The sequence below is a fragment of the Colobus angolensis genome, unplaced genomic scaffold (assembly GCF_000951035.1).
Source record: "Colobus angolensis palliatus isolate OR3802 unplaced genomic scaffold, Cang.pa_1.0 Scaffold272, whole genome shotgun sequence".
Classification (NCBI taxonomy): domain Eukaryota; kingdom Metazoa; phylum Chordata; class Mammalia; order Primates; family Cercopithecidae; genus Colobus; species Colobus angolensis.
In genome coordinates this window covers 837,582-865,512 of record NW_012115955.1, presented here as the reverse complement: position 1 = coordinate 865,512, position 27,931 = coordinate 837,582, and the positions used below count along the sequence as shown (strand labels likewise).

Sequence of the window (27,931 nt, the reverse complement as noted above, 5' to 3'; positions counted from 1 at the left end):
GGGCGACAGAGCTAGACTCCGTCTCAAAAAAAAAAAAAAAAAAAAAAATTTCTATCTTGGAAACTCACCCAGTAAAATTTTACCTGCCCATTTGATGAAAGGGACTATTCTGCCACAGAATTTCTATCAGAATTCAAGGCTCTAATAAATCAGATGTCACTTTTCCTCAAAGTGAAGTATCCTTTCACTAACCAAAACCAAAACCTTCCATTTCTGTCCAGCATCTCAGTCCCTCTTGAAGGCCTACTTCAAGGCTTCTTTCTGAAACGTTCTGACACCTCTCCCTTTTCAATAGAATCAGATTAGTTTCATCAGCATGCAAACTACAGTAACACCTCCATCTTGAAAAAGTCTCACAGAACCCTCATACACTTCCAGCCATCACTATATTTCAATGAACTAACAGAGACTGATATCTAGAAGGTACTTTTTTGCTTTGTTTTGTTTTGTTTTGTTTTTTTGGGACTGAGTCTTGCTGTTGTTGGCCTAGGCTGGAGTGCAATGGCATGCTCTTGGCTCACTGCAACCTCCACCTCCCAGGATCCAGCAGTTCTCCTGCCTCAGCCTCCCGAGTAGCTGAGATTACAGGGGCCCGCCACCACACCTGGCTAATTTTTGTATTTTTAGTAGAGATGGGGTTTCACCATGTTGGCCAGGCTGGTCTCGAACTCCTGACCTCAGGTGATCCACCCACCTTGGCTTCCCAAAGTGCTGGGAGGAGGTATTGTTAACTGCAAAAAATAAAGTGCAAGAATATACACAGAATGCTACTAGCATAAGAAAGAATGGAAATAGGTGAACAAATAGGTATAGCCTTAATTGTGCAGAAAGAAACATGAAGGATAATCTAGAAACTAATGAGACTCACTAACACCCTCAAGGGTAGGAACTGGAGGGAAGAGATTGGAGGGAGGAAGTGGGTACTGATACTTCTATGATTATACCTCTTTGTAGAGTTTAGACTTCTGAAACCATATTTATATTTTATATATCCAAAATAAAATAAATAGGAGGGAGGAAACCTAACTTTACCTCTAATGAATAAAACAGAACCACAATAAAGAAGAAATAACCTAAGTAACTCTTCATACAATATTTTTAGTATTTTTAGTATTGTATATTACAGTATGACACACCCTCAGTCCAAAGATATAAAGTACAGATACTCTTGACTTGCAATGGGATTACATCCCAATAAACTCAGGAGATGTTGAAAATCTCACAACTGGAAAATGCGTTTTACAGATGATCCTCCACTTAAAATGGGGTTACAATTTCTACTGAATGTGTATCACTTTTGCACCATCGTAAACTGAAAAATCACTAAGTCAAACCATTTTAAGTCAGGGACTGTACTGTCAATAGGTAATAAGCTCTGGATAAAAGGTATGTTTACCGCAGTGGTATGGATCAGCAACTCTGAAACTACTTTCAGTATATTATGGGATTGAGCAAATGAGTCAATATATTGAAGGTACAACAAATACGGAAAGGGAGAAGGTAAGAATGAATCCTGTGGTGATAAACTGGAAATGGAGGTAACAATATAAACTCATGGTTTTCAACATGTAAGTACAGAAATAGTTGTAAAAATGTGTGTGTGAATATGTAATGTAATTTATCTATTTATTTCTTAGGTCTGTCTTGAGAAGCAAAGACACCCATAAAACAGTGAGCACATGTTGTACCCAGATCTTGGTTCTTCAATACCATTCCCCACTAATGGGAACTAAGAACTTGCACCTGTGGCTGCAATGGAGTAACTCGTACTAGATCCCCTCCCTCAAAATATAAGAAATGGCTCTTTCAGATATTGATCAACAGGTAGTAAAAGACTACTGTCTGGGATCCTGTAACTATCCTTGTTTTCTTCCTGAAGACACTTGACAGACTGGTGCAAGGCAGGGGTACCCCAACAATGCACTGTAGTCTTCCGGATCTGAGATCAGAGTGCAAGGAGGCTGAGGAGGCTGGAATTTGCAGGGCAGATAAATGGAAAGGGGGGGAATCTCTCAGAGAAAGAGCTCCAGTAATCTGCACTAGGGTTCCCTAATGCTTAGACTGAAACAGTAAACTTCCGATTCACAGAAAATTACCAGAGAAAGAAAAACCAGGGAGCTATGAAATGAACAAATCCTGGAGATTACACTGAGCTGAAAGGCATTCATGCTATGACCAGCAGGAACAGAGAGAACTTTAACACCTATGTCCAGCTGGACTGATCCTCCAGAACAGTAACTACCTTCTGCAGCAAAACCACAATGAACAAGAAAGATACCTAATAGGCATGTGACAGTCCTATCTGTCACAAAACAAAACCAATTGACAGGTATTTCACATAATTCAAGAGAAAAAAAAATCACCAAATGTTTATAGTCACGAAAAGATAACAAATATAATATCCACTAATATAAAATTTAATGAGTAAATAATACTGGTACTGGTATTTATTAATCGTGTTGCCTTTTTCTTTAGAGAATGTAAACATACTGACTACCTCCATCTCTTTCAACCTTATTTTACCCCAAAAAGTAATACATTATTCAAATGAAACTTCAACTCAGGGAGTTTTCAAGAACCATAAACCTCAAGATCATCCTAATTGGTACTGGCCTTCAAATCTAGCATTCACCCAAATGACACTATCACTGAACAAAATACTTCTGTTCCAGATCACTTCTGTTCCAAGCACACAAGAAAAAATGAGCATTTTTATGTCAAGAAAAACTGCCTCCATGGCCAGGCCTCTCCAGCTTCTTCCTGCAAAGCCTAGTGTAACTGACCCCAGCTCCTCCAGCTGGAACAAACAGAGAAAAATGGAGTCTGAACCAGAAGACAGCAAAAAAGAGCCTGCAGGCCAGTCTGCACCCAGCTTTTATATCTTTTCTAAGGGTTGTAAAGATAAAACAAAGAATATGTGACAAAAATTGTTAAGAGGCACACAAAGCCTAAAATATCTGGTCTTTTACACACAAAATTTACTAACCTCAGTCTAGACTAATGCCAGTTCCCAGAGAAAGCCCTGAGAAGGCAAACTACTACTAAGTATCAATTTCCAGAAGCAGACTGACAAAAATCTAATTTTTTCAAGTCTCCCTTTCTAGCTGTCAGAGCTCTACTCAAGCTGACCAAAGTTCTAGAAGTGAATTCCACTCCTGTGGCCTCATGTAAGAGGGGTCTCCTGCAGGAAGGACCCCTTCCAGCCTCCCACTGCTCACAATACCCACCTCACCACATAACCGGGCAGCCTTGGAGAAAGGGGACTGAGAGAGAACAGCCAAGGCTCTCTGACCAGCTGCCCACTCACTGGGCAGGGGCCCATTCTCTGCTCACCCCAACAGAGGCAGCTCTGCTCCTCCAAGACATCCCCTGTGGTAGCAGGTGGGACAGAGAACTTGAAGTCCATTTGGGAACACATCAAAGCCGTATCTTTGAAATAGGTTTAACGGTAAGTCATAAAGCTAACATTTTAATCTCCACTGGTTAAATTTACTGGTACCCTAGATACAACCTTCTATTTATAAGACTGACAATATCTCAAGAACAAATCACTCTTCTTAACCACACAAGCCACCTACACATGCTCTGTATCAAAGCTTGTTTTATTTAACCATGACATCTTGCCAATGTTACTTCCTCAACAACCAAAATGGCTTTTATAGTCATCCCATGAACTATTTGCTAAGCACCTTCTATGGGCCAGGTACTGTCCTGGCAATAGGCCTCTGCCCTAATGCCATGGAAAGGAGTTTATCTGTGGGGGAGGCTGGCTGATAATCAATAAGCAAAATATAAATTCAGGAACTGAAAAGTTCAGAGATGAAGCTAAAATAGAAAAATGTGACGGGGGCTAGGGGAAGTAGGGAGACCTGCTTTGGTTTAAGTGATGAGGGAACAGCTATCTAAGATGACATTAGAGCAGAGGCCTTTCTGAACAAAAAGAGAACACTGAGTACAATGAGTTGGAGAGAAGAATGAGCTTTGTCAAGCAGAGAGAGTAAGAAAGGCAGTGGGAGATGGGTGGGGAAAAGGCAACGTGGCCAGAGTAGGCGAGACCTGACACACTTGGTATCAGTTTCCTTGTGCTGCTGGACAAATAGCTACAAGCTTAAAGGGATTACCTGACAATTCTAGGTCAGAAGTCTAAAATGGATTGGCAAGGCTGCGTTCCTTCTGGAGGTACTAGGAAAGATGAGCTCCCTTGCCTTTCCCAGCTTCTAGGGGCTGTCCATATTCCTCGGCTCATGGCCCCTTCCTTGCTTCTCTCCAACTTCTGCTTCCTGTTGTCATTTCTCCTTCTCAGAGTCCTCCTGCCTCCCTCTTGTACGAACCCTTGTCTTTACACTGGGCCCAGTGGATACATCAGGAAAATCTCCCCATCGTACGATCTTCACCTTCCTCACATCTGCGAAGTTCCTGTTTCCATGTAAGGTTCCAGCATTAGGACGTGGACAGCTTTGGGGGCCATTTCTGCCTCCCACACACTTTGTTTCTGAAGAGTGTCTGAAATAGCAGAGTGACGTGATCCATTAACTTTTTTAAGATCACTTGGGCTGCTGTGTGGGGAAAGGGCAAGAGTGGAAGCAGATTAGTCAGCAGGTTATTACTAGTATATATTTCCTATTCCTTAAAAAGAAAATATCTACAGATCCTAAATTATTATACAAGTAGGCTTTTTAAAAAATGGAATTAGAGGCAGAAATGAATTGGCAACAACCAATCAATCCTTACTTACACAGAAAGGGCACGAGTACTCTGAGTCATTTTTAATGGCATCTCTGACGTGCTCAGATGAAAACATTAAAATTTAAGTGCAGCTGACCTTTGAACAACATCAGGTCTACTTATACACAGATTTCCTTCCACTTCTGCCACCCCTTTGAGACAGCAAGACAACCCCTTCTCTTTCTCCTTAGCCTACTCAACATGAAGATGACAAGGATAACCTGTGTGATGACCTGCTTCCACTTAATAAATAGTAAATATATTTTCTCTTCTTTATGATTTTCTTAGTAACACTTTCTTTTCCTTAGCTTACTTTACTGTAAGAATACAGCACATAATATCTGTAACATATAAAATGTGTTATTCAACGCTTTATGTTATCAGTGAGGCCTCCAGTCAACAGCAGACTATTAGTAGTTCAGTTTTTGAGGATTCAAATCATCGGAGGATTTTTAACTGTCAGGGGCGGGGGCAGGGTGCAGGTAGAGGTGTCATCTCTCCTAACCTCCCACGGTGCTCAAGGGTCAACTATAAGAAAAGAATGGCCTCAAATCAATTACCTAAACTTCCACCTTAGGAAGCTAGAAAAAAGAGTAAATTAAACCTGAGGCAAACAGAGAAGAAAATAGTGAAGAAATCAATGAAATAGAAAGAAAAGCAAAATTAAAAAAAAAAAAAAATGAAACCAAAAGCCACTTCTTTGAAAAGATAAACAAGTCACTGTTTTGCTAGCATTTAAGAATAAAGACACAGTATATCAATATCAAAAATAAATAATCAGACAACAGCCGGGCGCAGTAGCTCACATGTATAATCCCAACACTTTGGGAGGCCTAGGCAGGCGGCCTTGAGGCCAGGAGTTCAATACCAGCGGGGCCAACATGGTGAAGCCCCATCTCTACTAAAAATACAAAAATTAGCCAGGTGTAGTGGTGCATGCCTGTAATCCCAGCTACTAGGGAGGCTGAGGCAGGAGAATCACTTGAACCCAGGAGGCGGAGGTTGCAGTGAGCTGAGATTACGCCACTATACTCCAGCCTGGGTGACAGAGCAAGACTCTGTCTCAAAATAAGTAAATAAATAAATAATGAGATATCATTATAGATTCAATGTAGTAAAAGGACAATAAGGAATAATATGAACAATTTTATGGCAATTAACTTGAAAACTTAGACAAAACACAAATTACCAAAACTCACTCAACTTAAAAGACACAAATTACCAAAACTCACTCAAAAAGAAATGTAAACCAAAAATAAAATTCTGAGTTCCGGAACTGACTGATGGACCCTCCCCTCCACCAAGGGCAATCCAAAGCTAACCTGAGAAACTAGTTCAGGACACGCTGGAAAGTGGGAGTGGGAGTAGGACATTCTTCATTATACTCTCCTCCCTTTGGAATTCGGGCACAGCTGACCAACATCAGCATCAACACAGGACCTGGAGACTGACAGAACGGGCCCTTTAAGTCTGACAAGAAACATTTACAATCTATTTTCTCTGAAGCTTGCCACCTGAAGGCTTCATCTGCATAGTAAGAAACTTGGTCTCCACAACGAAGACACTGACTTCTATTGATTCCAGGTCTTTAGATAAATTCTTTCAACCAATTGCCAATCAGAACATCACTGAATCTATAACCTGGAAGGCCCCCTATCCCTCACTGCTTCCAGTTGTCCCACCTTTCCAGACTGAACCAACATACATCTTACATGTATTGACTGATGTCTTATGTCTCCCTAAAATGTATGAAACCAAGCTGTAGACTGAACACCTTGGGCATACATTCTCACAATCTCCTGGAGCTGGTCACTCATATTTGGCTCAGAATAAATCTCTCCAAATATGTTACAGAATTTAACTTTTCAAACAGAAGTAAAGTAACTCAAGTAGCTCTGTATTTATTAAAGATATCAAATTCATAGTTAAAAATCTTCCCACAAAGAAACTTCCCGGACCAAATGACTTCGTTGGTGAATTTTACCAAACAATTAAGTAAAAAAAATTACAAAAAATTAGCCAGGCATGGTGGCAGATGCCTATAGTCCCAGCTACTCGGGAGGCTGAGGCAGAATGGTGTGAACCCAGGAGGCAGAGCTTGCAGTGAATTGAGATTGTGCCACGGCACTTCAGCCTGGGCAACAGAGCAAGACTCTGTCTCAAAAAAAGAAAAAAAGAAATAATAAGGCCAGGCGCGGTGGCTCAAGCCTGTAATCCCAGTACTTTGGGAGGCCGAGACGGGCGGATCATGAGGTCAGGGGATCGAGACCATCCTGGCTAACACAGTGAAACCCCGTCTCTACTAAAAAATACAAAAATACTAGCCGGGCGAGGTGGCGGGCGCCTGTAGTCCCAGCTACTCGGGAGGCTGAGGCAGGAGAATGGCGTGAACCCGGGAGGCGGAGCTTGCAGTGAGCTGAGATCCGGCCACTGCACGCCAGCCTGGGCGACAGAGCGAGACTCCGTCTCAAAAAAAAAAAGAAATAATAACAACTATGCAAACTTCTTCAGGGAAACAGAAAGAAGGTACACTTCCCAATTCATTTTATGAGACCAGCACTATCCTGATACCAGAACTACAGACCTTACAAGAAAAGAAGGCAAACCAATGTCCCTTATGAACAGAGTTACAAAATCCTAAAAAACTTCAGCAAATCAAGTCTGAGAGTATATAAAAAGGATTAATGACTGTTTCACATGTCCCTGTGAAGAGATCACCAAACAGGCTTTGTGTGAGCAACATGGCTGTTTATTTCACCTGGGTGCAGGCGGCTGAGTCCGAAAAAAGAGTCAGCAAAGGGTGGTGGGATTATCATTGGTTCTTACAGGTTTTGGGATAGGCAGTGAAATTAAGAGCAACGTTTTGGGGGCAGGGGGTGGATCTCACAAAGAACATTCTCAAGGGTTGGGAGAATTATCAAGAACCTTCTTAAGGGTGGAGGAGATTACAAAGTACATCGATCAGTTAGGGTGGGTCAGAAACAAATCACAATGGTGGAATGTCATGAGTTAAGGCTACTTTCACTTCCGTGGATCTTCAGTGGCTTCAGGCCTCTGGATGTATACGTGCAGGTCACTGGGGACATGATGGCTCAGCCTGGGCTCAGAGGCCTGACAATGACCAAGAGAGGTCTGTTCCAGGAATACACAATTGTTAACAACTGACAATCAATCAATCATTCACCATATTGGCAGGCTGGAAAATGAGAATCTTAATAGATGCCAAAAAGAGATTTGACAAAATTCAATACATGTTCATGAAAAAAAAAAAAAAAAGCCTCAGCAAAATACAAATAAAAAGAAACTTTTCACCCTGATAAACCGCATCTGTGAAAAAACTACAGCTAACATTATACTTAATAGTAAAAGACTGGATGCCTGCCCCGAAGATCGAGAAAAGGCAAAGATGAACACTCATACTTCTTTCAGTCAACCGTATAATGAAAATGTAATGGGGATAAGAAACAAAATAACCAAGGTGAACAGACAGAAAAGGAAGAAGTAAAACTATCTTTATTCACAAACGACCTGACTACTTTTGTAGAAAACCCCAGAGTATCTACAAGAGTCCTAGAACTAAAAAGTGCATTTAACAAGGCCACAGGATACAAAGACAATATACAAAAATTGATTGTATATACTAGCAATATATTAGCAATAAAAAATTGGGAGTAAAATTAAGAGGAAATGCTACTTACAGTGACATCGAAAAAAATGAAAACCTTAGAAATAAATTTAACCAAACATGTCTAAGACCTGAACATGGTAACTGAGACAGTATGGTATTGGCATTAAAAATACCCAGAGAACCCTGACATAACTCACACATACACTGTCAATACTGGTATTTTAGACAGGTCCCAAAATAATTTAATAGGGGAAAAGTTGGTCTTTTTGACAAATGGTGCTGGGAGAATTGAAAACGCAACAAAACAAAGCCCCTCCCCCCCAAAACAAAAAAAAACCACCAGTGTATAATAAAAAATACTTGGTCATCTTTATTCCAGGTTCCTGGCCCAAACCTCCTAAAACCCTCAGAATTTCCTGAGTGACACAGTGTCTTTTGTTATTCCTAACATGCCTTTCTCAACCAAAACTGAGTTTATGCTAATGAGGTAACTCTCAGAGAGCCCCTAGATAGCTCCAGGATAGGGGTTGGTCACCAGATGCATCAAGCCATGATCAGAGGGTTAGAACTTTCAGTGTCCCACCCACACCTTCGGGGAGTGAGAGGAGCTGGATATTGAGCTCAATCACCAATGGCTAACGATGTAATCAATCATTATGTAAAGACGCCTCCATAAAAAGTCCCTGAAACAGGGCTTAGGGAACTCCCAGGTGAGTGAACACTGCTGTATGTGCTGGGTGAATGGCACACCTGGAGAGGATATAGAAGCTCTGCAACCCTCCACCCTTAACTTTGCCCTAAGTACCTCTTCCACTTGACTGTTCCTCAGTTTTATCTTTTATAATAAACTGGTAATGGTAAATAAAGCACTTTCCTGAGTTCTGTGAGATGCTCTAGCAAATCCCATTCCTGACACCAATTATGATTTTTTTTTTCTAACACCACTTCTGACACCAAATGTGTGAGGGTTTCCACCAATTCTTCAACACCAAGTGGCTATCCAACAATTCAGTTAAACTGACACCACCCAAAATTAGTGGGATCCCACAAGTTAAGGGGTCCTACAAGGCTGCCCTCACTTCAGATGCAACTCACAAGTCCCAGGGGCAACCCATATTTCTGAACCAACAAGCTACAGATTTGGGGGTTCCCCTGAACTCCTCAGGTTACTAAATTCACTAGAATGACTCATAGAATTAAAAAACAAAAAAAACAAAAAAAAACTTTACTATATGTAACTCAGGAACAGACCAATGGAACAGATGCATAGGACAAGGTCTGGGGAGAGGGAGTACGGAGCTTCCATGCCCTCTCTAAGAAAATCAATGTGTTCACCAACCTAGAAGCTCCCTGAACCCCATTTTTTTTGAGACAGGGTCTCACTTTGTCACCCACGCTGGAGTGCAGTGGCACAATCACAGCTCACTGTAGCCTCAATATCCCAGGCTCAAGCAATTCTTGCACCTCAGCCCCAAGTAGCTGGGATTACAGGAATGTACCACCACACCCAGTGAGAGTTCTTTTTGTTTTGTTTCGTTTTTTGTAGAGATGGGGTTTTGCCATGTTATCCCGGCTGGTGTCAAACTCAAGCCATCCACCTGCCTCAGCCTCCCAAAGTGGCAGAATTACAGGCATGAGCTACAGTGCCTGGCTCTGAACCCCGCTGTTTTAAAGGGTCTTTATGGAGGTTTCATTACCTCCATAGGGAGACGTGAATGACTAAATCACTGGCCACTGGTAACTGAGCTCAACCTCTGGCCCCTTTCCCCTCTGGGGGAAGAGGGTGCTAAAAGTTCTAATCCTCTAACCCATCGTTGCTTTTTCTAACAAGCTGTCCCCCATCCTGAAGCTATCTAGGGTCATCTCATTACCCAGCAAAAAGCACCTGTACCATTGAGGAAACTCCCAGGGTTTTAAGAGCTCTGTACCAAGAACAAGGGCAAAGACCAAATATATTTTTTATTCTCTTTCACAACATATATAAAAATTAACTCAGAATACTTCAGAGTCCTAAATGTAAGCTATAAAAACTACAAAAGTCCTAGAAAACAGGAGAAAATCTTTGTGACTGTGGGGTAAAACAAAATTTCTAAAATTCACAAAAAGGTACCAACCACAAAAGGAAAAAAAAAGATAACTCAGTCTTCATATAAAAAACTTTTGTTCTTCAAAACAAATTATATAACAGAAAAAAGACAGGCTATTTAGTGGAAGAAAACTTACAAAATATAACAGATAAAAGTCTTGTATCAAGAATATTAAAAAAAAAAAAAAAACTCTTAAAACTCAATGAGATGAGATTCTAAGAAAAATATTGGGAAAAAATTTGAACAAACAAGTCACCAAAAAAGATATACAGGTGACACATATGAAATGTAAACTAAAACCACAATGAAATATGACTTTGTATCCATTAGGATGCCTACAATTTTTAAACCTCATATTATCAAGTGTTAGTGAGAATGTGTAATGCCTGAAACTCTCATACATTGCTAGTGGGAATGCAAAACAATACAGAAAACAGTTGGCAGTTTCTTACAGAACTAAACACACAGAATAAAATCAGTAATTCTACTTCTGACTATTTACCTGAGAGAAATAAAATTATACATTGCCAAAAACGTGTGTGTGAATTGTCATAGAAGTGGTATGCATAAAAGCCAAACAATGGAAAAACCCAAATGACCATCACCTAATGAATAAACAAACTGTGAAATACAACAAACAGTATTCTTGGCAATAAAATAAAATACACGATAATAATGAAACTAGTGAAACATGAACATGGATGAAGCTCAGACCATTATGTTAAATGAAACAGGTCAGACACAAAAGACTACCCATAGTATGAATCAATTTATTTTAAAAAGTACAGAAGATGCTAAACTAGGAGTAGCAAGGAGATTAGTACTTTCAGAGGTCGGGGAAAGGGAAGGGGCTTGACTGCAAATGGACACAAGAAAACTTTTTAAGTGACAAACATGTTCTGCATTATGATTCTGATCATGGTTTAAATACCTGTCAAAATTCATCAATTATACATTTTAAATTGGTAAACTGTATTCCAAGTAGTTCATATCTCAATAAAACATTTTTTATTCCAACAAACTATATATGACAACAACAAAAAAACAGAACCCTTTATATCTAAACTAATACAAACTCATTAAACTACTACAAATTTGTGGTATCTAACCCTTTACGTTACTTAACAAACTCTCTGAAGGACTAATAGTTAAATACATAAATACGACAATCTAAGATTCTGAAACAACAATGGCCAGGTTACTTCACGGTCCAAGGTGCCCATACATCTATCCAGATCATGACATTTTTATCCATATTGACAATACACACAACATTCAATAATGCATTTGACAATTTTAGTGACAAGTTAGTCTTTAGTCATAACATAATTTACTAGAATTCAAAAGCAGAAGCAAAACTACCTTTACTTTTTTATAAAACCCACACTGGCGTAATTCAGCGAAACAATTTAGGGTTCTACATATAGCAATCAATTACCAAGAATTGTTTATCATGTATCTTAGGAATTTCAAAAGAAAAAATCCTCGGTCTCAGTAATTTCTCACAAAATTTCATTTCAAAAATGTTTTGGTAAAAACAATGCATGTGCACTTTGTTACTTTGAATTAGAAAAGTAAAAGAACAAAAATAAACAGATGACTGTGATCTCACATTTACATCTAACGCAGCAGCCCAATCAGACATTTTTAGACTTTTGTGATTGGCAAATATTAAAATGTTAACTACATAAACATTTTGAAATAGCGGAATTGTTTCGGCTTTTGTGTGTGTGTATGTGTGTATGAGTGTGTGTGTGTGAGTGTGTGTATGAGGCAGACACACACACACACACACACAGACACGAAGAGAGAGGGAGAGACACAGAAGGTAAACTAAAAGTGATTAAACAGTTTCTAGAATATGTAAGCTGGGGCAGCACAGATTCAGGCCAATCTCATATCATCCATGTAGCCAATGCTTCACAAGAAGCTTTGACTAACAAAATTATATTTCTTAGTATTCTAAGAGAAGTACAGGCAAGCCATGAACCCACAAGTGGCGTTCTAATCTACAGGAAAGAATACACAACAGTGATTCCCAACCTGAAGGGTATGACTCTGATCACACATTTACATCCAATGCAGCCAGCCAACCAGAAAGACTTTTCCAGAATGTCACGATCGGCAATATATTAAAACTTTGGGGGTACAGCACACCACGTGAAAACACATTATGTATGGGAAACACTGTCTGTATCTGACAACTATGACATATTTTTAATCTGTATTTACATATTACTGTGGTTAATAATAGAAACATCCATTTTAATACATTACTGTAACAATGACATTTTGACATTACACACCTTCTCAATGCAGAGCCACTAAAATGTCTTAAGTGTATAAAATTTTAAGAACTTTAAAAGGAGACCTCATATTCCTTCTAGGTTCTAGATTAGAAACCACAGTCTAAGAGAAAACTCTCTCCTAATTGTTAAAAGTAGTTTCAGCTAAGCTACCACTTTTAACCAGGTCTTTCACTTCACAGGTATTCTATAAAATTAAAAGGTCTGAAGTATTCTATAGCAACTCTTTTAGTCTAAAATTTTTTTTCTTCTCAAATGTTGTAACAGGCCAGGCACAGTGGCTCACGCCTGTAATCCCAGCACTTTGGGAGGCCGAGGCGGACGGATCATTTGAGATCAGGAGTTCAAGACCAGCCTGCCCAACATGGTGAAACCCTGTCTCAAAATACAAAAATTAGCTGGGCATTGTGGCAGGCGCCTGTAATTCCAGCTACTCAGGAGGCTGAGGCAGGAGAATCACCTGAACCTGAAAGGCAAAGGTTGCAGTAAGCAGAGATCACACCACCGCACTCCAACCTGGGTGACAGAACATGACTCCACCTCAAAAAAAAAAGTTGTAACAATTCAGGAACTCAGTTAATATCCCAATTTTAGTTTCCAAAAAAGAAAAATACACTAATATACTTTGTACTTTTTTCAAAAGTATTTACTTTGTATATATTTGCTTAATATAATTTGTGAATATAATGAAATTATTTCAGAAAGTTTGAAGACAGAAAAAACATCACCTTTAATCCATGATCTTTTTTTTCTTTTTCTTATTTTTTCAAACAGGGTCTAGCTCTGTCACCCAGGCTGAAACGCAGTGGCACAATCATGGCTCGCAGCCTTGATCTTTCAAGCTCAAGCGACTCTCCCACCTAAGCCTCCTGAGTAGCTAGGACTACAGGCATGCACCACCATGCCTGGCTAACTTTAGTATTTTTTTTTTGTAGAGACAGAGTTTTGCCATGTTGCTCAGGCTGGTCTTGAACTCCTAAGGCTCAAGCCAATTGCCTGCCTCAGCCTCCCAAAGTGCTGGGACTACAGGTGTGAGCCACCTGACCCATGATCTTGTTGGTAGACATAGTTTACACAGTTACAGTAATAATGGCCATAACATTTTATATACAACTCCCCCTAAGCTTATAATGGGTATTTTCCACACTCCATATGTATCACTTTATATGTATTGTATTTACATGTCTTTATATGTTATCATTTTAAATATCTACTTAACATTCTAATGAGTGCATCAGTATATACTAATACGTCACTTAAAGAGTACATTCTGAGAAATGAGTCCTTAGAAAATTTCATCCTTGTATAAACACCATAGAGTGTACATACACAAACCTAGATGGTATAGGCCAGGGGTCCCCAACCCGAGCTGATGAACAACAGTTCGGGTCTGTGGCCTGTTAGGAACTGGTGGCACAGTAGGAGGTGAGTACAGGCAAGGGAGCATTACTGCTTGAGCTCTGCCTCCTGTCAGATCAGCAGCCGCATTAGATTCTCATAGGAGCACAAACCCTACCATGAACTATGCATGCGAGGGATCTAGGTGCACGCTCCTTATGAGAATCTAACTAATGCCTGATGATCTGAGGTGGAACAGTTTCATCCTGAAACCATCCCCTACATAAATAGGATATATGGTATAACATATTTTTCTCAGGCTACAAACCTGTATGGTGACTGTACTGAATGCTGTAGGTAACCGTAACACAATGTTAAGTATTTATATGTACCTAAATAGAAAAGGTACAGTAAAAATACAGTACTATAATCTTATGAGGCTGGGCACAGTGGCTCACCCGTGTAATCTCAGCACTTTGGGAGGCCAAGGCAGCTGGATTACCTGAGGTCAGGAGTTCAAGACCAGCCTGGGCAACATGGTGAAACCCCATCTCTACTAAAATTACAAAATTTACCTGGGCATGGTGGCACACACCTGTATCCCAGCTACTTAAGAGGCCGAGGCATGGGAATCACTTGAATACTGGAGGCTGAAGTTGCAGTGAGATGAGATCATACCACTGCACTCCTGCATGGGTGACAGGGAGACCCCGTCTCAAAAAAAATAAAAATAAATATATGGGACCAGCATCGTGTAACGCAGGCCACTGTTAACCAAAATATTGTTATGGAGCACATGACTGTATTTGTGTGTGTGTGTGTGTACATATATATATAAAATACTAGAAGGATAAAAATAATAATAGTTATTTTTATTAGGGGATGAAAAAAGTAGAGGAAGTAGGGTTAGAGAGAGTTCTCTCTGTATACATTTTCATGCATTTTGACCTACCATGCTACTTTTTTAAACTAAATATTGATTAAAAAACTTAAAATGTAAGTAAAGTACTTAATAATGCTAAATAATAGGTAGATTTAAATGAGAAGTCAGAAATCATTTGGCCCAACCTCCAATGCAATGTAGGAATCTCTTTAATGTTTATCTGTTTTCCTAGCATTTTAGAAAAAAGATGTAGCCAAACTTACTATCAGTAAATAGGAGAGCGGTATGAGACAATTCAGAGAAGCTGCTTGTTATATCTCAACCATTCCTGAAAAACAATCAGTGAATTAAAGCACAAAGGCTGATTAATTCCAGCAAATACATGCTGAGTCCCTGTTGTTTGCTGTATTCTGAGAATGTGAAAGATGATTCTCAAAGAATAAGAGGAGTTCCTATGCTCAAGAAATTTGAGGCAAGACCATTTGCTAAGCTTTAAGTATTCAGAAATGAAAAAGGTATCACTGGAATACAGGTATTAATATATACAGAGAAACCTTTGTGGGGGCAGAAAAAGAAGAGGGAAAATGATGACTCTGAAGGGATGGAGAAGAGGCTAAAAGGATAATCAATAAATGGTACACTGTGTTTTTGAGGTTTTTTTTTTAAAGACAAGAGTCTCACACTGTCGTCCAGGCTGGAGTGAAGTGTTGCCATCTCGGCTCACTGCAACCTCTGCCTCCCAGGTTCAAGCAATTCTCCTGCCTCAGCCTCCCGAGTAGCTGGAATTACAGGCGCCCACGACCACAGCCAGAAAATTTTTTGTGTTTTTAGTAGAGACGAGGTTTCACTATGTTAGCCAGGCTGGTCTTGAACTCTTGACCCTGTGATCCACCCACCCTGGCCTCCCAAAGTATTGGAATTACATGCATGAGCCACCGTGCCCAGCCAAGGTTTCTTTTAATATTACTACTGTGGAATACAAATTAAAGCTTTAATTATGTGAAAGACTGCATTATTCAACAATAACTGATAAACGTGGCCTGATTAAGATGTTTATACTAATACAGGCTATAAGTTTAAATATTCTTTAAATAATGTAAAGAGATTTTATTTATCTAGAATTTTATTTCATATGTACATGTTAAAAGGCAGACCTACTAGTCAGCTTATAAATGTAAATATATGTAAAAAAAGAGGTCGGGCGTGGTGGCTCACACCTGTAATCCCAGCACTTTGGGAGGCTGAGGCAGGTGGATCACCTGAGGTCAGGAGTTCAAGACCAGCCTGGCCAACATGTTGAAACCCCATCTCTACTAAAAATACAAAAAATTAGCCAGGCGTGGTGGCAGGCTCCTGTAATCCCAGCTACTCAGGAGGCTGAGGCAGGAGAATCACTTGAACCCAAGAGGCAGAGGCTGTAGTGAGCCGAGATCACGGCATTGCACTCCAGCCTGGGCAACAAGAGTGAAATTCCATTTCAAAAAAAAAAACAAGAAAGGAAAACCTTTCAGAGAAATCTGAAAGAACAGTTCCATCATACATACTGAATTACTAAAAGAGATGATATGTCCCAATTTTTCTATAATTAAAACATTGACTTGTTGACAAAACACAGTCAAAATCTTGAGTTAAAAGATTATCCTGATTGTATGAAAGTTTAAAAGCCCATAAAGGAAACTAAATAGATTAACTTGTTAAAAAGTACTCAAGACTAACATGTTATTATAATAAACAGCATGTGGTATATTATTTGAGAACATTTTGCATGTCCTCAAAAAGGCAATCTGTAACAGACAGCCACAAACTGTGCTAAAGCATTAAAGCCTTTTTCAAAGTATATTCCTAATGCAGAAATCTAGAACAAATGGGCTGCAAAAGAATATGTAAAAGAAAAGGAATTCCACCAGTAACTATAGTGTGGTAATTATAAAACCTACTGCCAATAGAAAAACAATGCCAGGATGATCACTAACGCTTATTTTTAAAATATTAATCTGTCTTCACAACATTGTTATCACTCCTCAAAAATTCATATAATTGGGCCTTCTTTAAAAACCCTAAAGCCACTCTGTATCTTCCCAATAAGCCATCCAATGACCTTTAGAGAACCTCTCAACCATCAGTCATAGTGTTACACTCCTTTACCTCAAGATCATTTTCACCTCGTCCCTAAAACTAGACGTAAGAATCCTAATTCTCTTGGTATAAGTCTTTCACAATGTTTAAAAAAAAGAACTCAAAATATACGTAAAACCCTTATAAGCACTTCAACTAAGCAGACAGCATCACTCGCATTTGACAAATGTAAAAACAGAAATCTACTGCATAACACCATAACCCTAGCAGTTGAGAGTAATAAATCTACACTCTTTGATTACCCAACTGGAATTAAAACTAATTCTTTTCGGTACCCTACATTTTAAGAAATGTATTAAAAAGGCAATAAAACCTTATCAAAAGCCAAAATATACTGCATATTTCTAAATATCACACTATTCTGCAATATTTTAAGGCAGACGCCACAGAGATTGAAGCTTAAAAAAAAATGAGAATCCTTAAGAATGAAACTAGGGGCTGGGCACGGTGGCTCACCTCCGTAATCCCAGCACTTTGGAAGGCCAAAGATGGTGGATCACTTGAGGTCAGGAGTTGGAGACCAGCCTGGCCAACATGGTGAAATCCTGTCTCTACTCAAAATACAAAAATTAGCTGGGCAAGGTGGCAGGCGCCTATAATCCCAGCTACTCGGGAGGCTGAGTCAGGAGAATCACTTCAACTGGGAAGGTGGTGGTTGCAGTAAGCCAAGATCATGCCACTACACTCCAGCCTAGGTGACAGAGCAACTCTATCTCAAAAAAAAAAAAAGAATGAAACTAAAGAATATTGGCCACAATTAAGACACAACAAGCAATATTGTACTACAGGTACTACAAACAAGTATTTTAATGGCTCAAAGTTTTTTTTCAACTTCTGAAACAATCTAAATGTTGCAAAAGCTTCTTTCTAATGCTCTCAGACTAAGCTTGTTTTTTTCTTGTGGATCAGTAAAACACAAAGAGGAGTTGTTGGTAATGGGGTTCAAACCACAGAACATTCTAATGGAAAACAGACTACTACTGAGGAAAAATCAGACTACAGTTTAATTTCATAATATAAGATATTTACATACCAGCACAGAATATCCCTGGGACTTCACTCCTGATTATTATGGTCCGTACTTTCTTATCAGATTTCAAAGCATCCACAGCTTTCGACAGCTAAACAGAAATAGGAAGCATACGAAGGAAAAGAGAAAAATAAAATCTTACATTGATGACAATAATGTATCTTAATATTAGAAGCAAACAGTTTAATCTTTACACTCACCATTTTTATAAGATTTTTACTGAGTGCATTTTTGCCATAAGCTCTGTTTATTCCAAGCACCACAATTCCTAGTTAAAGGGGAAAAAAAGTACAAGCACTTGAGTGAGCGAGGCATTCAGAGAACGGATTCTACATCACACATCTAGCTAACTTCGAACTTAACAAATCAAAAAAATTCAGGACATCACATTCCGTTCCATTGATCTCTTCTTAAGCACCAAGGTAATTTGCAACATTTTGGTAAATTTTACATCACTAACTCAAACTAGAGAGAAGACCACACTTACCAGTGAAAATTTTAAGTTATAGGATACTATTTAAAATGTGGTTTTAAATAGTATAGTACTTTGCTACATGCAGGTATTACAGCATCTGCTTTTTCTAGGCTGCCAGTTCTAAATATCTCAATTTTTTTTTTTTTTTTTTGTTCATACTACATAGTTTTCAGTAATTCTTTGCCAGGTTTCTCTCCTGATTTCTGTCTGATACACTTAACCTGAGGGCACTTCCATTTAGATGTCCAACAAGTACTTCCAACTCAACCTATATAAAACACAGTTCATTCTCTCTCCCACAAACCCAGCTGTCACTCCTAACTGCCCCATTTTTTAAATCAAAAACCATCATCTAAACCCAGCCTCCCATTCCTTCCAGTTACCTATTTTCTAAAAACAATACTAAGCATAGAATTCACCCCCTACTTAAATTCCTTTCATTATTTATTTCAAAATATCCAACTTCAAAGATCTTAATTTGATATTCAAAGTTCTGCACAACCTCTACTAACCTTCTTGTTCCCGGAGCAGACAAATTTTCACTGTGTATCAGAAATACCTTCCACTGAGTCAGGGTGGGTATGGTTCTTGTTTGCAACTGAGTTAAACTGAAGACAACAAAATGTACACATGCCTTTGCTGTGCAAGAAACTGTGCAGAATCATTTTTTAAAGTATAAAAATGAACTTCTGCTCACAAAAGAGTAAATTTGCAAGAATGCCAAATGCTCTCAGTACGGAGAAAAGCATAAAGGATTGCTATCTGACAGGATCTGTATTAAAAAGCTGAATAACTTTAGGTAGGTCCCAATACTACTGACAACAGCTACCACCGGTAGGCCTCAGGCACTGCTCCAGGTGCTTTAAGCGAATTAACTCATGTAATCCCCAACACAACTCAAGAAGTGGGCACTACTTTTATCCTTAGTTAACAGATAAAGAAATGGAGACTTGGAGAGGTGAAGGAACTTCCTTCAGCTATTAAGTGCTAACCTAACTCTTTACTTGAATAAAACTGTGTTCACTGTTCAAGCTTCAGTTTCCTCAGGAAGAAAATCAAGCAGCTAAGATTAGATGTGTCCATTCATTCAAACATACTGAGGATGTACTATAGTGATCAGCAGCCAAGGAACTAGAGTCTAGGAGGGAAATACAAACAGTAATAATCATAGAAATCATTAATAACCATAGTGTCATTAATAATCAATTCAAACTGCTTTACAAGCTGTAAGTGGTGCTACAGTAACTTGTAACCAGAACTGATAACGGTCTAGGGCAAAAGGAGATGGTTAGGGAAAGCTTACCCCAGACAGTGGAGGTTATAAGGAACAGTAGAAGTTAAGATGAGAGGGAAGGAGAGGGGCTGACTGCCAGGCAGAGGAAACAGGAAAAGCATAAACTAGTCATGGTCCCACTGAGGTCTCCTGTCACCTACGAGGGGAAGAGAGTGACCAATGAAAGTAAAGAGGTGAGCACAGGCCAGAAATATCCCTTACAGACCTGCTGAAACGTCTGTTCTTCATCCCAAGAACCACTGAAGGAGTTTACGTAGGTATAAACATACACACATGCACATATAAAACTGGAGGAGGGAACAGTTTCTATATTTGAAGATCATACCAGAAGTAGATAGCGGTGGGAGCTTCAAGACACAACTGGAGTCCAATCAACAGATAACAGGTCTGGCTGAGATAGGCAGTGGTAGAAATAAAGGAAAGAGAAAGGATTCAAGAACCATTCAAAATTTTAAATGAGTTAATGATGCCTAGACAGAGGACTGACTTAACTGGAAGAAAGTGTTAAGGAGTATTTACCAGGCTTCTGGCTTCAGCAATTGGATGAAAGAAGATGACATTTCATGAGACAAAATCATAAAAAACACCAAGGTGAGGGTGGAGGGGAGTAAAGCTCATGAGTTCTGTTTTGAATTAAAGTGAATCAGACATCCAAGTCGACACCACTTTCAAGGGCTAAGAATGCAGGCTCTAAGGTGTGATTGCTGGGGATGAAATCCCAGTCTGCCGCTTACTAGTTATTGGGCAAGTAACTTAACCTCTCTGATCCTCAGTTTCTTACTCTATGAAGATACTAATAGTTCCACACTCCATGGGACTGTATTAGAATCAAATGATATGACAGATGTAAAACTTACAACATAAGCACCCAATTATCCTCCCTTCTAGCATGAACACTTCTCATGCAATAAGTATTAAAGTTTCACCATAATTTCTGCTAGATAGGATACTGCTGACATTATTACTGAAGTGTAAAGTGCCATGAAAATGTTTCTATCACAGTCAATTCCAGCAGTTTTGGTCACATATTTGAGACTTGATGTTTTGAGTACTTCCACTTCAAAAAGCTAGAAATCAGTTCTGCCATCTGAAATGAAGTATCTAATATGTAACAACTGTACCATCAAATGTATCTGTAGGCCTTTGGTACTCCAAAATGGAATAAAACCTTAGCTTTTATTCAGCAAAGTCTAAACTTTTTTGTTTTATAACTGTCTCACTTTAATTCACAACTCAATCACTTCTCAAGAACTCAATTATCATGCATCCTCCTCACATAACCTAGACAAGTTTACCAACTCAGAAAAGCTTAGGCATTCACATGCCAACCTTAATTTTCCTGACTTTTCACAAAACATGCAAAAATCTTCAGTGAATCTGTAACAAGGTCACATCACAGCATTAATCCTGCTCTATAAAGCTCACACAACTGAAAGACAAATGTAACAACTTTGCTGAGACTTTAAAAAGAAACAGAAATACATTTTGCTTATACAAAATTGAAAAAACACAAAGTGAAAGTCCTCCTTCCCTAGAATCAACTCATTCCCTTCCCCAAAGGAAGCCACAGTTATCACAGTTACATGTAATGTAACCTTCCAGAAAATGTTCAACATATTTACATATAGAAACAGAGTTGTATATTACCATTTGGTTTGTTGTTGCTATTTTACATAAATGGATCATATGTTCTGTTGGTGCTATTCTACATAAATAGGTTCATACATATTTCTTTCCTTTTTTTTTCAAAGAGACAAGGTCTCGTTGTGTCACCCAGACTGGAGTGCAGCGGCTCCATCAGAGCTCACTGCAGCCTCAAAGTCCTGGGCTCAAGTAATCCTCCCGTCTCAGCCTCCTGAGTAACTGGGACTACAGGCAGGCGCTACCACGCCCAGCTGGTTTCACCAATTTTCTATACTAAAGTTGAGTTAATTAACTAAAGTTCTCAATGAAACTCAACTAAAGGTCTCAATGGAGCTAGAGACCATTATTCTACGTGAAGTAATTCAGGAATGGAAAACCAAACACCGTAAGTTCTCACTTAGAACTGGGAGCTAAGCTATGGGTACACCAAGGCAAAACAGTGCTGTAACAGACATTGGAGAGTTATAAGGGGGCAGGGCGGGAAGGTTGAGGGGTTTAAAAAAACTACATATTGGGTACAATGTACACTACTCCAGTGATAGGTGCACTAAAATCTGAGACTTGACTACCAGACAATTCATCCACTTGTAACCAAAAACCACTTGTACCCCAAAAGCCGCTAAAATAAAATAAACAAGGGCATTACATAATAAAAACGGGGTCATTTCTCCAATAAGACATAATAATCCTAAATATGTATGCACCAAACAATAGTACATCAAATTATGTGAGTTAAAAATTGATAGTGCAAGGAGAAACAAACCTACTATTATAGTTGCAGATTTTAACTTACTTCTATCAGTAATTGACAGATCCAACAGGCAGAGAATCAGTAAGAGTATAGTTGAATTGAGCACCACCATCAATCAACTAGATCTAACTGAACAGTAGAGCCAACTGCATATAAAATTCTTTATTTGCAAAAGGCACAATTTTGTACACAGAAAATAGTAAGAAATCCACTTAAAAAAAACTATTAGGAACAAACTAACAAGTTCAGCAAAGTTGTATGATACAAGCCAATATACAAAAACCAATTTATTTTGTAATTTCTATACAATAGCAACGAGCAATCTGAAAATGAAATTAAGAAAAATCTATTTAAATTCAAAAAGAATATTTTGGGATAAATTTAACCAAAGTCGTGTAAAACCTATATACTGTAGACTGAAAACTACAAAACACTGTTGAATAGAAAAATATATCATGATTATGGATTGGAAAACTTAACACTGTTAAGATGGCAATACTCCCCAAATTAATCTACCTATTCAACACAATCCCTATCAAAATCCCAACTTTTTTTGCAGAAATTCACAAGCTGATCCTAAAATTCACGTGGTAATGCAAGAGTTCCATAACAGCCAAAACACTCCTGAAAAAGAACAAAGTTGGAGAATTCATGCTATCCAATTTCAAACTTCACTACACAGCTATAGTCATCAGTTTGGTACTAGCATAAGGATAGATACACAGATCAATGGAATAGACCCGAATATCCAGAAGTAATCCCTTATATTTACGGTCAATTAATTTTCAACAAGGGTACCAAGACAACTCAATGGTGAAAGACTCATCTTTCCACAACTACATAGCCACAAGTAAAGGAATGAAGTTAGACCTCTTACTACACACCATATATAAAAATTAACTCAAAATTGGATCATAGTCACCGATTAACATAACAGTGAAAACCACAAAACTCACAGAAGAAAACATAAGTGTAAATCTTTGTAAATTTGGGTTAGGCAATAGTTTCTTAGTTATAATCTAAGGCATAGCTACAAAAAGAACAAATAGAGAAACTGAACTACATCAAAATTAAAAACACTAGTTCTTCAAAATATACCATCAAGAAAGTGAAAAGACAACCCAGAGAATGGGAGAAAATATTTGCAAACTATCCATCTGAGGAGAGACTTGTATCCAGTCTCAACAATAAAAAGACAACTCTCATGCCTCAACAATAAAAAGATAATCGAATTTAAAAAGTGGCAAAGGTGCCAGGCGCAGTGGCTCACGCCTGTAAGTCCAGCACTTTGGGAGGCCAAGGCGGGCAGATCACGAGCTCAAGAGATCAAGACCATCCTGGCCAACACAGTGAAACCCTTAGCTGGGCATGCTGGCAGGCGCCTATAGTCCCAGCTACTGGGGGGCTGAGGCAGAAGAATCCCTTGAACCCAGCAGGCGGAGTTTGCAGTGTGCAGAGATCGCACCACTGCACTCCAGTCTGGGAGACAGAGTGAGATTGTCTCAAAAAAAATTTTTAATAAAAAATAAAATTAAAAAGTGGCAAAGGATATGAGTAGACATTTCTCCAAACGTATGCACATGACCAATATGTACATGAAAAAATGTTCCAACAGGGAGTTGAACCTGATCTCAAGCTCTCCTACAACAGAGCCCCATCATGGTAGTCCTTTTGAATAGTATTCCTCAACATCTTTTAAAAAAGAAAAAGAAAAAAAAACAGATGTACAACATCACTAGCCATGAGGGAAAACCAAATAAAACCACAAAAAGTTACCATTTCCCACCCACTAGGCTGGCTAATGAAAGAACAATAACACGTGTTGCCAAGATGTGGAGAAACTGGAGCTCTCATGCTTTGCTAATGAGCATATAAAATGCAGACGCTTTAGAAAACAGTTTAGCAATTCCACAAAATGTTAATCATTGAATTACCACAGGACCCAGCAATCCCACTCCTATGTGAAAATATAAAGATGACCACAAAAGCTTATATTAATATATGAATGTTCTAAGCAGCATGGTTCACATTATCCAAAAAATGGAAACAATCCAAATGTACATCAGTAACGAACAAACAAAATGCAGTATATCCATACAATGAATATTACTTGGCCATTAAAAGCATAGAGGTGCTAGTTCAAGCTACAACAAGGATGAGCCTTGAAAATATAATGATATGTGAAGGAAGCCACAAAAACACCACTTATTATACTATTCTTTTCTAGACAAATCTATTGATACAAAAAGTAGATAAATGAAGGTTTTTTTAAGGCTGGAGGGATAAGGGGGAGAGTAGGCCGTGACTGCTAAAGACTACAGGGTTTATTTTTGAGTTGATAAATGTTCTAAAATTGGCTTGTATCGACAAAGCATAACTGTACATTTCGAATTTTATGGTATATGATTTAAATCTCAACGTAGATGAGATTAAATCTTAATCTTAAAGATTTAAAAATACACACACTGTATCTCAATACATATATTTATTGAGATATAATTTACATACCATAAAATATATAAAAATATTATTTTTTAAACATGAAAAAAATATGAAAGGAATCAACTTGTTAAATAAGAAAAGGCAGTAGATACAGAAAGACCTGCTGCCTCTGCTGCAGTCCGCTTGACAGCTTGGACAAGGATGCTGTGGGTAAAGCAGCACATGGAAAGGTTTCCAACACGGGAAGACCTGATGACAATCTAGATGTGAAAGGGGAGGAAGAAGCAGGTATCAAGGAGGATCTGCACTACACAAGTGCTTGTTTGCTCTATTTCTGCCAGAAGCTGTTCTGACATGGTTCACAAAGATGATCTTGAAATGGTTCATAATTATGCCAAATTGCAGGAAGGTTGATAGGGGAAGGGGAGGAGTCATTCCAGAAAGTGTGTGCAAAAGCTACACGCAGAAAAGAACAGGAAAAGGCAGAGCTCAGGTCCAGTGGCAGGGAGATAGACTGAGACATCTGACGGATAAGAAGGCCCTGCAGGCAACCACGAGCCTTTGGAGGTGTTTAACTGAGCAGATTCGTGGTTTCTGGCCTTGAAAAAAAGGTAACTCCATCACCCCTGCGAAGAGAAAAGTGGGAAGGAGAACGCTTGGAAACCAGGTGACCTATGAAGAAGGCTGTTGCGGGAGAGACCGCTCTCTGTAAGCCATGACCAGGACTCCTGCTCTAAAACTGAGTAGGATGGACAACAATGCAAGAAATAACCACTAAAGAAATCTGGTGTTCAGGCACGGTGGCTCACGCCTGTAATCCTAACACTTTGGGAGGCCGAAACATGTAGATCACCTGAGGTCAGAAGTTCGAGACCAACCTGGCCAACATGGCAAAACCCCATCTCTACTAAAAATACAAAAAAATTAGCCAGACGTGGTGGCGGGCACCTGTAATCCCAGCTACTCGGGAGGCTGAGACAGGAGAATCGCTTGAACCCAGGAGGCAGAGGTTGCAGGGAGCTGAGATCCCACCATTGCACTCCAGCCTGGGTGACAAGAGTGAAACTCCATCTCAAAAAGAAAAAAAAGAAAAGGAAATTGGAAATTTGGTTGTAGAGCTATGCCTCCCACAACAAATTACAAATATGGAGCCCAGATAACAGATGAGACCTGGTGTATTCTGCACTACCTACCCCCACCCACCTAAAGTGCTGCATGCTGTTTGGGGCTTCTGTGACTAGGAGAGTTATCCTATTCCTTAGAGGCTGCTGAGAGCACCAAATTTTGGACCCATCTCTAAGAGAAACAAAGGCACCCAGGAAACTCCTTCACCTGTAGTACCCTTGACCTCATGTTTTTCTTTGCACTGCTTATTGCTGGTTCAACAGTAAAGCAAAGCAAAGCAAAGCATAAGTAATGTTAGCCAAGCCTGAGTCGTAATTCTTGCCAATTCTCAAAGGAGGCGGGGTCAACTTTAAGAAACCATGATGTATGTCCTATCTCATCAGGAAATGAAGGCTAAAGAAAAAAAAAGAAACCATGACATCCAAAAAACATCTTTCGTGTATTATCTTTTATCTGATATTCTCTCTTCTGTCCATTCAAATCCTAACTTAAAGTCTTTCCAGACATTTTGCACAAATATTCCTTTAATTGCATTCAAGTCATAACGACCAAAATAATAGAATATGATGCGTATTAGTAGCTAGACTTGCAATCCCTTTATATCTAACACACTGTTGGTACACTTAATGGAAATGAAGTCCCAGCATGACTAAGCTTACCCAAAAGATGGTGGCATTCACGCTCTAATCACTCCAGTGCCAGTCTACGCTTCCAGCTGAATTTCTTACTATTCTGCTTTCCACACTACTGCCACACTTGCCTTATGTTACATCCCAAATACACCACACATGTTCACATCTCCATGCCTTTCACCATGTTCTTGTCTCTCTCTGGAATAATAAGTAAGGAATGAAGTAATTCATCAAACTCCTGAAGCACTGCTATGGGCTAGTGGCAATTTATATTAACGATCTCATTTCATCTTCGTAACAAACCTATAAAGTTGGTATTATTTTTCCTGTTTTACACGTGAGATAAGTCTGCCCAAGAACCCTCACAAATGGCGAAATCCACTGCCTATTAAAGAATGCCTTGGAACCCCTTTCATATGGCGAAACCCTGCAGGTATTACAGCCCTTTCCTCCTACCATGCCTTGAAAGTTCACACAGCCTACTAATAACCAGGATCTGCTTCACTATACTAAAAGCAATCGTGACTTACACGCTTTTCACTTCTGCTTAACAGATTATAGGTGCTCAACAAATGCATGTCAAAATTAAAAGACTGGTCCTCTGGCTTAACCCGGGTAAACTGCCATTCCACCCTTCACGACCCTTTTAGCTTTTCCCTGCACTGGCAGCGAAAGGAACTGAGCTTTAACAGTATTGCCTAGAAATGTCAGCCCCCTTCAAAGCCTTCAACCCTCTGTATTGTATTGCGAATGATGTCTCCTCCAGTAGTAGGTAGGTAGCTCAAGGGCAAGATCCATACCATCCACATTCTTATCGCCAGAGCTGAGGAAAATAAAAAGTGCTCAAAATTGTTTAAATGAAGTGGAACAGTCCCTCAAGACTAACTTTCTAAGAGAAAATGAACAAGAAGAAAAATTGTTCCAGCTGAGCAGCTTCAAATTTAAGATTCTCCGTAATAATAAAAGGCAGTTTCACTGCAGCTTTTGCAACTCCACCAGTAATAGCTGAGTTTACAGAAAGTCATTACACAGCAAGAATAAAGCCTGGTAGCAAGGATTAAATACCCAGGGTATATATTGACCTTGGCTTGTCTGGAGCGGAAGGCGTAAGCTGCACTTCTGTTTGCCGCGCTGAATGCGGTCACTTTACAGGTAAGCTGCTCTGCAGTACACGTTTAGGTTACTAAAAGCAAGAAATAGGTGCACAAGGAAACTGCCACGCTGGGTGAGAGGGGAGGTGAGGAAGGGGAGGGACGGCGCCCCTGGCCGACCTCGACCCCACGTCCTGCCGGCGGACGCTGCACCTTTTGCCCGTCCTGAGAGCGAGCGGCCGCCCGGTGCCCCGCGCCTGCCCCGCTCCTGCCCCGCTCCTGCCCCGCGTTCGCACCTCACCTCGGTTCTCCTCCTCCAGGTGCCGCACCCGCAGCTCGTCCTC

The 27,931-nt window shown here is 39.4% G+C and overlaps 1 protein-coding gene across 1 annotated transcript in view; it reads right to left on the bottom strand.

The window, feature by feature from the left end:
* Positions 1–27,931, bottom strand: part of AUH (AU RNA binding protein/enoyl-CoA hydratase) — a 143,329-nt gene that overhangs the window by 114,784 nt on the left and 614 nt on the right. The window contains exons 2-4 of the mRNA XM_011948030.1: positions 27,889–27,928; positions 18,334–18,401; positions 18,137–18,224 (exon numbers count right to left, since the gene is read on the bottom strand). Of these exons, the coding sequence (XP_011803420.1) occupies positions 18,137–18,224; positions 18,334–18,401; positions 27,889–27,928 (196 nt within the window). The remainder of the gene's footprint in view (positions 1–18,136; positions 18,225–18,333; positions 18,402–27,888; positions 27,929–27,931) is intronic.